Here is a 12,731-nt window from a genome sequence, read left to right on the forward strand (position 1 = left end):
AACCCTACGGAAAGGCGGCAACTCTGTATCCACGCTTCGGATCCGATCTTTTCCTTCTCACATAGACGGTTGTCATGGCAACGGATGTCAACAATTCCGTGTGTGGCCATCCCAAAAACATAATAGCATGCCTAGGATAGCACTGTTACCGGATCAATTATACGAAGAAAATGTGGTTGTGCATTCCGAAGATTCGGATGAAGCAGATGATGATTTTCGGGAACAATATGCTCGGGAAGTGCGGAAAATTCGCGACAACATCCGAGCTATCCGCCGCATCAAAATCCGTAGTTCTCGTTCATCCGCCGCATCCTCTTCCATTCCACGGACAACACGTGCTCATTGTGGCCATCAACTGAAGACAAGATCTGTCAGTTGTTCGCAATTTGAACAGCAGCGCCCCACACGGGAGAATGGTGAGTAATTAAAATTATATTATTTTACAGCGATGCTAATGGCATTTTATATACGATTATTATGAAAATTTTTTTTAATTCCTATTCCATTTTGACAGAAATAATGTTTACTTTAAAAAAATATTTCTCAGTTTCATTTCTTTACATAGTGATTTATGTTTTAAATGACGCATGACGTACCGATATTTAGAAACGTTTAGGGAAAAGTCAGAAACTTTCTTCAGGCAAATTCACATGGGGGTAAAAATTCATGGCAGTTTATTGAGAAGTATGAAGTAATTTTGTTTCCTGTATTTTAGAAAAAGATAGATATTACGATCAAACTATTGTACCTGTTTCCGCATTGTTTCATGTCTTTTTTTCTTAATTTAAATTTTTTTTAAAAAATGGAATAAATCTTTTACTTATTTATTTTTAAATTCTAAACAGCTTGATTGTTACGACATTGTTCTGATATATAGCGTTCGAAGAACTTTTCTTTAAAAGGTCATAATTTTAGTTATAATAGCTGACTTATAATCTGGTTTTGCAAATATAATTCAAAACTATTTATTTTTACGGCTTAGATGTTTTTTTCATAGTTTTTCTGAAAGTCTGGAATGTTTTTCAAAAAATTTCGAAAACGTTTTCCTGATAAATTACATACCTGCCAACTTTTCCAGATTTTCCGCAAGATTTTATTCTTATAATATTTAATGTGGTAACAAAATGTAATACTTGGTGATATAAAATAATTTCGAATGCCACTACATTTAAATAATTTAAACATACGTATAGTAGAATTGAGACCTGAAGTGAAACGCTAGTTTACAACCTCAATTTGAATTGCGTTACCCTACTACCAGGAAAAAACTTTTTTTGAAAAGCGTAAAAGTTGATAGATATAGAACAGTTTTCATTTCCAGTGATGCCAAATCGCTCTGTTTTAACGTGAATTTTTTCTAGTGGTAATAATGTCACGTTTAAATATGTGATTCTTAATTTAATAAATTTGATTGAAAGTTATTTTCTCACCACTATATATAAATAAATTTGAAGTACACATAAAATACTATTCTACGTATCTTGGAATGAACATGTTAAAAAGTAACTTTTGTAAGTTTTGTTTTAAAGTCTTTCCCACCAGAGGGCTAAAACCATTTGTTGTAAAACAATATGAAATAGTACTGAATGCCGGATGTAAAGCATCGGCTTCGATGAAGATAATTTTGTGAGAATGTTTTTGATAATTCGGTGAGAATTCACCCGATTAGACATATGATACTCACTCTGTGCTCTTGCGCGCCGAAGCCTATCAATTAAAACGTATTAGCGTTTTATATAATATAGATTAGCCATATGATGCTCACTAAGTGCTCTTCCGCGCCGAATCCTATAAATTAAAAATGAAAACTGTTGTCAACACGAGAAAAGAAATATCATCGGTTTTATTGATACATACGTATTAACGTTTTATATAATATATAATATGATATATGAGAATGAAATATAAATTAAAGTCTAGTGTTTGTTCATGCAAGAATTAGTTGCAAGATCAACCATTCTAGTATGTTATAATTAGGTTATATGCCAAACAGAAAAGTGTGCCGTTTTTCTTCAAAGATTCTTAACTTGAATGATTTTAATTACTTTTAATTTCAGGTAATTATCTATAAAATACGCTCACACAGGCTAAAACTTTTACATAATGTATTTTTAAAATGTTTTTCGTTGTGTAAAAAACTAACAAAACATTTAATGTCGGTATGGACTTTGAAGAACAGGGTTCCCACTCTTTTAACGAAGCAAAAATTCAGCACTTTTAAGGACTTTTTTTTGAAAAAATTAAGCACTTTTTTGAAAAAATTAAGGACTTTAAATATAGTATTATTGTTTATCATCAGTGACAGTGCAAATTATTTACCTTTCTGAAAAATCAATAAATATAAAAATAATAAAAAACAATTTTATTATGATTTAAGAACTGATAAAATTGTATTAATTAACAGGACTCGTCAAAGAAGCACCAGATAAATTTTGCAAACCCTGGTCAGGTTTTTTATAAAACATTTTCAGACTGTTAAAAGTTAACGTCATTCAGATTGTAAAAGTTAACGTATGAAACTAACCTGTATTCCATTTTCAATGATGTCACTGAAATTGAATAAAAAGCAATTTTATAATTATTTCTAGTTCAAAAATTTTTCTGATACTTCTTTTCTTAGCGTTTTACTTAACCCTTTTGAAGGCCGTGGTAAGTATACTTACCACCACGTTTTATCACTTTTAATTAGGGTTTCCATTTTTCAATAACTTCAGCTTTCTTGAAGTGAGTTTGAATAAAATTGGTAACCATTTGTCACTTTTAAAAAACTTATAAAAGTTATAAAATACATAATTCCTTTTGAAGTTTGTAGCATTTAAGGAATTAATTTTATAAATAAAGAAAAATAAAAGTCAGTAAGTTTCTAATAGGTCATGTTAAATATATTTACCACCAAAAAAATGGCATTTTTATAAACTAAATTAGTTTTTTTTTAAGATTAATTACTGTTCTTAAAACAATTTCAATTCCAAAAATAATTTAATTTACCTTTACTAGAAATAATGGGTCCGTTAAAGGGTTAATCCCTATAAGCAGATGCGTTACCAATAGAACTGAATTTCTTGAATTCTGTCAATTTTGAAGTTTAGTGTGGGTCTTCTACTTAGGTACCTTAAAACTGCAACCCCCAAAAAAGCACTATCTCTTCCATGTGCATTATGCCCCATATTCCTTTCTTCTAGAATGCTTCACTCTCCTCATAGAGTATCATTCTAGGCAAAAGACAGAATGTATTAATGGAAGAACCAATATATTAATGACTAAGCATACTTTCTTCCCCTTACCTATAGCCCTCCTACACACATAAATTTTTGTCTCTCTAAAATGCTTTACCCTCGATGCATGGTCTAATTCCAAAAGATAAAAGAACGAAATTTTGTTTTAAAAAATTGAACTGAAAAATTGTTATGAACTATAGTTTGTTGAAAAATTAAGTACTTTTAACCCTATCGCGCCGACTGTCACAAATACGTGACAGCATAAAACAGTATCAACCAGGGTAAAAAGATAAAACTGATAATCAAAGTAATTCTTTAGCAGTTTATTTGTGGACTAGGTTATAATTGTTTGATTTATTTAATTCACCATAACTTAGTTCAAAATAAAATTATTTAGTTATACTTTCACACGTTCACACGTAAAAATCCATAACTATCAATTGTTTTTAACGGATGCAATTTTTATATTGAATTGCTTCTTCACCCTGATAAATTTCCTTACAGTGAGTTGTTATTGTTGAGAATAGTTTAACTCCTCCCGAATATTATCTAATGTTGAAATAGTTCTTCTACCAGTATTTTTTCTTCTCCCGTACCAGTATTTTCACTTTTCCCGGCGTGGACGTGTTAAAACATTGATTATATATATGATTAAACTAATAATAATTAAATTCAAAGCAAAGTAAGTCTGTAAAATTAGCAATGCCTACATTTAAGCTACCGTTTTTTATTTATTTACATCCTGATTCTGATTTTGTACGAATGCTTTCATGAATCACCCGTCCCCAAGGGGTTAGGAGCCCTTTTTTTCCAAAATAAAAATTAAGCTGCTTTTAAGGACTTTTAACCCTTTCGGGCCGACTGTCACAAATACGTGCCAGGATAAAACAGTATCAATCAGGGTAAAAAGATAAAACTGGTAATCAAAGTAATTCTTAAGCAGTTTATTTGTGGGCGGAGTTATAATTGTTTGATTTAATTTAATTCACCATTACTTTGTTCAAAATCAAACTATTTAGTTATACTTTGAATTAACATTGATTATATATAAGATTAAACTAACAATAATTAAAGTAAAAGCAAAGTCAGCCTGTCAAATTAGCAACGAGTACATTTAAGTTACCGTTTTTTATTTAATTACAACTTGATTCTGATTTTGTACGAATGCTTTTCTGAATCAACCGTCCCCAAGGGGTTAAGGACCGTGGGAACCCTGTTGAACAAACATTTAATTATAATAATATCCTAACTGAATTTTGACTTTTCAAAAATATAATTGCTATGCTTATGAAGAAGAATGTTTAAAGGAATGTTGGTAGCATTTCCGTGATATTTGATTTACTTTTAATTGTTTACATTTTTAGAGGCGACTAAAAATTTTGCATTATTATTTTGCGTATTTTTCAGCCATCTTTTTTCGCGGTAGAAGATAAATCAACAAAAAAATCTAGTGTTTGTAATAAAAGCTATAATTGTTTTTTTCATTCCGTTTTCGTCTTTCAAAAGAGTGAAACGATCTCTCTAAGGCATGGACAGAGCTCTCAAATGCAAGCCAAAATAAAATAAGTGATAGTAAACTAATCTTCAAAATAAGTGAATATTTCTCTGATTAAACAGCCATTTAAATTTAAGCATTTTTCACCTGGAAGAAACAATATTTATATAAAAGGATTTAGCTTATCAAATCATTGCGGTGGTCAAAAACATTTATGTTATAATTTTTAAAAACAAGATATATATTTCCTGAAATAAATTCTAATGCCACCTTATTTGCTATATGCGGACCATTAGGGGAGCCTAACGGTCGAATCTGATCTAAACTTAAAGATTCTCAATATATATGGTCCACCCCCTAAAGGATGTAATAAAGCGAAATGGGGGAAAAAATCAAAAAAAAAAAATGTATAAAATATATATCGAGAGAAAAAAATGACAAAAAGTTCGGATATAATGAAAAAATAAAATACAAGTTTGCCCTAAAAATAATAAGTAGGATTATATTAGTACTGTACAATAATAAGCGTATCAATCATAAAATTAAAACAAAATTAATATTTATTTCACAATTCCCTGTAGTAACTTTAATATAACCTTAGAATGATTAGTAACTTTAGTTGAAAAGTAACTGTAGCCTGCCTTGCAAAGGAAAAGTTACTCTTTCACAGAGTGTTACTTTATGAGGCAATCAAGATCTAGTAACTCGATCTATGCGTTAATTTATTCTTAATATTGATAAACGAAATTGAATTGACTTAATAAGCAAACAACAGAGTTGTTGGCCTCAGGTATTTTAAAATAAATCTCGGATGATAGCTGAAGAAAATAAAAGAGAAATTTTGTATGCTGACCTTCATTGCTTTAGTATTCAGAACAAAACTAATTTGTAAGTTTTTTTTTATCAAGGTAGTATAGTAGATTTATCTAGAAAATACAATAGAATTAAATCGATACTGATATTACGATACAGCACGATTTCAGTGAATGATACTTATTGCATGATAATGACATTTCTGTAAATAATAATAATAATAATAATTCTAGTTTATAAAAACGAAATTACCGTAATTAAACCTTTCGTTTGGTAATTTTTATGGTAACGGTATACTAGAAATCTAGTTTTCAAAATTATGGTTCTAATTTCCACAAATTTAGTAAAAAATACAAAACTGAAAGTAAATTTAACCGAATAAATGGTTCTTACGCCATGCTCTAAGGCAGGGATGGCGAACCAATGGCACGCATGGTCACAAAAACAAACAAAATAATAAACAATTATTAATAAAAAAATTAACAATTATTAATAAAAAAATTAACAATTATTAATAAAAAAAATTAACAATTAATGCTGAAAAAACAATAACTATAAAAAACAAGCTAAAAATAAATAACTAGCGAAAAAAATAACAGTCCTGCTTAAACTAACATCTTACAACTTAATATAAGTTATTTGTCATATAATCTGCAACAACAGAAGTCACACTGATGTTACTTTAAGTTGTTTTAAGATATGGCAAAATGTATTTTTTTTTCAATGTAAATAAAGAGTTCTGAGTTGATAGTATTTAGTATTATTATTTTCTCAATAATCACAAAGTCAAAATTATTTGAAGGCACGTCTATGACCTCATTAAATAATTTTTTAGACAAATTGGCACGTTGGTGCATAAAGGTTCGCCACCCCTGCTCTAAGGTATCATGATAAAATTACCAAAGTTCGCTACATTTATCAAAATTTATCTCGTATTATAAAACCATATTTTATTATTAATTTTATGAAAGTCATTACTAAAACTCTTCGGTAAAAGTTAAGAGAGATTTTTGGAGTTCCCATAGAGCCAGAAACACGTTGCATTTCACTATTATCTGGTAGCTTTGATCATACTTATTTTCTCATTGTACTATAGTATTCTTAAAATTTGTGATTACAATAGTTCATGTTTTATTTCCAAATTAACTGATTAAATAGTTAATAAATCAAATGTTAAAAAGAAAATTAATTAGCAAATTTTTACAAAACTGACTACTTCTCGATTTTAAGTAGACTTCATTACTTTGTATTATCCAAAATTACTAAAGGATTCAGTATTTTTTAGTTTTCATTTTTCTGGAAAAAATATTCAGAATGCCGATTTCAATTCCGAGATAAAAATTGCCGATTGCCAAGTTTACTCCTTCAAAATAGAAGGGGTAAGAAAAGGTGTTGTTTTACTTGTTTGCCCTAGTTCAAAAGCGAAGAGCACGCAAGAATAAAATATACACAATGTAAAGATGAAACTTGAATCCGCTACAAGCGAACTACCATTTTTTTAGCTGTCCACTATAAGCATGAAAAATGTTAGTTAAATCGGAGTACAGAAGGGAACTACTAAAAAAGAACTACTAAAAAAGTTCCCTACAACCCAGTGTTCACTATAACCCAGGTTCATTTTAGCTGGTTTAGACTGTACTTATAAATCTTTTTCACTTTGAGTGCTCTAACCCCTTGGGGACATGGGATTCAGAAAAGCATTCTTACAAAAATCAGAATCAGGATGTAATTAAATAAAAAACGGTAACTTAAATGTAGTCGTTTCTAATTTGACAGACTTACTTTGCTTCTATTTTAATTATTGTTAGTTTAATCATATATATAATCTATGTTAGTTCAAAGAATAACTAAATAGTTTTATTTTGAACAAAGTAATGGTGAGTTAAATAAATCAAACAATTGTAACTCCGACCACAAATGAACTGTTGAAGAATTACTTTGATTACCAGTTTTATCTTTTTACCCTGGTTGATACGGTTTTATGCTGGCACGTATTTGTGACAGTCGGCGCGAAAGGGTTAAGGAGGAGGAAATTCCAATTGTTACAAGTGCCAAATATTTAGGTATCACCCTCACAAACTCCCTGAACTGGAACTATCAGGGAGGATGAGGCTGTTTATTAGACCATCAGACCTATACTGTCGAATTATTCAAAAAGGGCTCTCAACACCAAGAGGCCTATATACATGATGTGTATACACCCAATTTTAAGTTATGCCTTTTTCGCTTGGGAATAGTTAAAAAAACACACAAGAAGCTTATTTTCGAACATCAAGTTCTTAGAAGAATCACTGGAGCACCCTGGTGTGTGAGAAATAATACAATTTTTGATGACCTGAAAATAGACAAATTGGACAATTTACTTCAAAATCTGAACTCTTCCCTTTTTAATGAAGCCCCAATAAGCACAAAGTGTGACTTTATTCTAATCTTCAATTTCGAACTAATCGACACAATTATTAAGTTTAGTCCAGCAATTGACTTTTTCCTAAGTGATGGTGTTTTATCAAGTCATTTCTATCCTTTATCAATTTAATTCACAACGCATGAAGCTGTAATGCATCACTCTGTACCGTAGAAGCCTTTCGGGGGAAGAGGGGGCGAGAGAGTAATGCAAGGAATCAAGATGCTTCATGTTTTTTCATTATTCTTCGATATCATGTATATATTGTAAATATCGTAGACAATTTTTCCCTACTCCGGAATTTTGTATATAACATATAAGTGTATTTTAGTAAAATGTTAATTTACTAACGTAATCTTCCAATCTCCCCTCTTCTCTTAATCCTATTAATTTTCGATGAAGGAGCAGATAACCCCCCGGGCTAGGTACTCCATACCCAAAATTTAAATTGACAAATTGTCATCCAAAATTATGATAAAAGTTCAAAATTTATCTTCATATTATTGCTTAATTATATATTATTAAGAAAATAAAGCAATAATTTTAAAATATATATACCTTCTTGCCGTGAAGAATTATCCGGACTTGAAAACAAACAAATAACTTAATTATTTTAAAAGTATGTAATAAAATATTTTTTTTAAAATCACCGATTTCACGAAATTTTTTCGCAGAAATGAAAACTATTAAAATCATTACCTTGTTTTCAGTTTTTTGCCAAGTTTTATGAGCTCAGATAATGTGGCATTTGAGTAAGTTATTAAATATTTAAACTTTAGACTACAAACGCTTTCCATTTTCACAAAACTATGGCTTTTCTACATATTGACGTTTTGCGCCATTTTCAAAATAAACGTAGACAGCGCTAGCTTTTGATAGGCTAACCTTGATCTAACAGCCATGAGTAATTATTGTTGCAAACTTACAGCAGTTATGAAAATAGCCACAGCCAAAACCATGCACAGAAATGAAAGGCATATACCGACTCAGTTAAAATGTTTTAATTAATTCTAATTTTATTTATTTATTATTATTTGTTACACAATACCCCCGTGGCTATTTAGTAATCGAATCATAGATTTCAAAGTTCATCCCAAATATAATAAAAGTTAACTAATAACGCGACAAAGTAAATTAAAGACTAACTATAAAGATCAATACTTCAGGATTTAAATTTTCCCCCCTACTTTTATGTATCTCTCTGTGCATTAAATTTTAAACTTGGAATATAAATGTTTTTGTTTCTGTGTCGTTTATACTTAGGTCGAAAATGTTAATTTCAAATTAATATAAGTTGCCACTAGAACTGGCTTTATAGCAGTTTAGTGCCCATGAAAATTTGTGTAATTTTTTTTTATAGAAAATTACGAAATTTAAATTAATTCTTTTGTGTGTTTAATCAGTATCATTTAGCATAATGACATTGCTTAGTTCGGATCGATCACAATTAAGTAATTTCCTGTGCTTTTCCCATTCGGGGAGGGGTTTGAAAACCTATTACCAATGGGTGCCTATATTAACTATCTACACTAGAATACATTAAAAAACGCCTATTATTACAGTACCAGTAGAAATAATCATCAAAATTTATTATGCATCATTGGTGTCAATATTAATATTGTCCTAATAAATGAATGGGTTTTTTTTCTCCCTTAGTTTGCTTTTATAGTGCATAACTTCCGTTTTTTTTCCATTTCGATTAGTGATCATTTTAAGTTGTTAAGTTTTATAGTTATTAAATTTTTTGTTTAACTATAAACAAAATAAAAACCTGGTTTTATATAACTTTAGGAATGCTAATTTGGTGATGTAGTTTCGCCGTTTATCATTGAACTTACCTGGCCTAATGAATAAAAAATAAATTTAATATTAAAGAATGAGCAACTAATTTTTGGATTAAATAGGGTTGAAGCTAGAGAATATTATTGATATTAATTTTTGAATATTTGAAAAAAGAAAACAGAACCAACTTCAATGGTCTATATTTTATTTTATAACAATGGCTAATGTTAAAAGCTAATGGGAAAAAAAAATTTCAAACGTTTTTCCCGAGCGAACGCTATCTTTAAAATCGTCTGCAATTGCATTTAAATCAATGGCGCTATCTCTAAACCAATGAGAAAACGATCTCTCTTGAACGATTTAATTGAAAGTTTTGAACGATGTTTAGGATCGGGAGTAAAATTCCCTTCACCTATTTTCCAAATTTTAGGATCTTATCGCAAACAGTTCGGGAGTTATAAGAGGGAAACACACAATTACAAAGTTTATTTATTATTATTATGAATTATCACTTATCACTCAACTATGTACGAGATAAAACAAATTTTATATATATAAAAAAAAAAAATCTCGAAAAATTGAGAATTTTTTAAAACACGTATTTTCATAAGGTAACGCAATATTTTTCTAGCAGGTTTTTCCTCTAAAGGCTCCAAAATTCTTTCTTATCTTCGTTTTTAAGTGTCAATTATTGAAATACCGTCACATGATTTATCTTAGCTTTATCCATCTCAGATTATTTAATTTGATAACTTTATAAGCTCACTCTATAACTTAAGAAGAAACCTTGATGAAAACGATTTGTACATGACTTAAATTTTAATTAAATGGTCGATTTTAGTATAGGTTGGGGTCATTGCGTATAGTTATATTTTTTTTTTGTTGCTTAATTAGCAGCGCTAATAGTGCTGATATTTTTCAAACGGTTCTTCAGATGAGAGATAAGAGTTGAAATATTTAAGTTCTTGAAGCGTTTAGTTTCTCCGATTATAGTTTTGATAAGATTAAATCTGAAAATTTCTCCTCATCTGTTTTTAGATGAATTTCTACGTAGAGATTCTAATCTTTAAGTAGAAGAGTTTTATGAAGGTAAACAAAGCTATTTAAAATAATTCAACTTATAAATTCACAAAAATCATCGTTTTTATGCATACTGTACGATCCCCCCCAATGCTTTTAAACATTTTGTAAATATAATTTGGGATATGGACAGAACTCTTATCAAAGTTCTCTAAATTAAAGTTTTAAAATTTCTTTAAATTAACACATTAGAAGCGGGTCACGTAAAAATACGTTTTTGAAATTTTTGCAATCCATACAAAAGTTTAAAAAGTGGTAGCAAAACCTCTTTCGTTTCCGTGCGGTTTTTCAAAGAAATTATCTATTTGTGATTATTACAAATATAAATGAATCAGCATATACGTAATTAGCACTACAATCGCTCGTCGTAATTTTTTTAAAAATTGAAGCTGTAGCTTTGAAGAAAAGTTAGCTCCAGCTTTTATATGAAATCTTTCCCACCACATCCTTAAAATTTGAATCTCTAACAGCTGTAACGCATTTTTCTGGAAAAGTTGCCAGGCTGCCATGTGTCAAATTAAATTTTTCAAATCCTTAAAGCAGCTTTTTAGCCATAAAACTAATGTTTCATGTGAAAATAAAGTTTTTTTTAAAACATATAATAACATAAACAACTAAGGCCGGGATAGCCTGATGGTTGGCAGGGCGCTGGACTCACGTTTGTAAGCACGGGAGTTCGAATCCAGCTGGGCGAAAACTCTCCGTGTAGTAAATGGTGACTGGTGCACGTTAAATCTGTTTGGTCACACAGTTCTCCATGTTCCCATAACAAATCAGTACCTCTGGGGGTATTGAATTGCAGATTGATCGTTCTCTGGTTCAGGTCAAAATTACGATTTGTAGACGAATGAATGGATATATGAATGGGTACGCCTTATAAACGGGTGTGGCGTATGGGTGCGGCAGAAGTCGAATTCTTGGCCATAGATGGCGCCACAGGAAAACAGGAACAATCGCACCCTCTCTGCCTTAATGACCGAGTAGATAATGGCCGAGTAGTGTCAAGTAGAGCTATGATAGTTTTTTACCTTCTAAGACCTCATGTAATTTGAAAGTACTTTTGTTTCTTGTACAAATAGCGCAAAACGTAAAAAGAACTACTAAAGATAATTTGTTATGAGCATTAATCTAAGATAATCCATTCACACTAGAATACATTATTAATTTAAGAATCGAATTTTATGTTTTAATTGGGTATTTTTAATATTAAAATAGAGAGGTTATTAAAGAATACTATTAGAGCAAAACATTTTTACTCAGTTTAAACTTGTTTTTAAATGAATATATTACCACTATGCACATATAGAATTTATGAATAATCCGCATGAACATACAGGTTGGGTTTTTAAAAAGTTGAAAGCTAGTTACTGTTTTAAAAGTATAATTTATACTGATTTTGCATATTGATTTGCACTTTGAATAATCTTGAGTTTTTGAGAAAAAAAAATTGAATATTTTTTGTTGTTGTGAATTTTAATTCTCAGTCAGTTACTAAATGTCATCGTAATCCGTAAGACACAATTCTCAAGATTACTTTTAGACATATAAACAGTAACCGCCGCGTGTTCTAAAAAATTGAAAAGTAGTAGCAAATCTACTTTAGACTAACAAATAAAAGCTTTAACACGTTCACGCCGGGTTGACCCACCGGTGGGTCACGCTAGATTGTCTCATCTTGGCAGCGCACCGGAGTAAAAACTGGTAGCAATAAATTTCATTTTTTAGTTTTTTTCCGGGAATAATAAAAATCCATAACTACCAATTGTTTTTAGCGGATGCAATGTTTATGTTGAATTGCTTCTTCGCCGTGATAAATTTCCTTACAGTGAATTGTTATTGTTGAAGATATATTAACTCCTCCCGAATGTTATCTAATATTGAAATAGTTCTTCTACCAGTATTTTCTTCTTTCCCGTACCAGTATTTTCACTTTTCCCGG

General features: G+C 30.2%; 1 protein-coding gene across 1 annotated transcript in view; it reads left to right on the plus strand.

Annotated features, from left to right (window-relative positions):
* Nucleotides 1-316: 316 nt before the first annotated feature.
* The window catches only part of LOC107445694 (unconventional myosin-IXb-like dachs), a gene marked incomplete in the record, with an annotated part of 225,639 nt that continues 213,224 nt past the window's right edge, over nt 317-12,731 (plus strand). Inside the window, 1 exon segment of the mRNA XM_043044175.2 lies at nt 317-416. Within this exon segment, the coding sequence (XP_042900109.2) occupies nt 414-416 (3 nt within the window).

Source organism: Parasteatoda tepidariorum, chromosome 10 (assembly GCF_043381705.1).
Source record: "Parasteatoda tepidariorum isolate YZ-2023 chromosome 10, CAS_Ptep_4.0, whole genome shotgun sequence".
In the NCBI taxonomy this organism is placed as follows: Eukaryota; Metazoa; Arthropoda; class Arachnida; order Araneae; family Theridiidae; genus Parasteatoda; species Parasteatoda tepidariorum.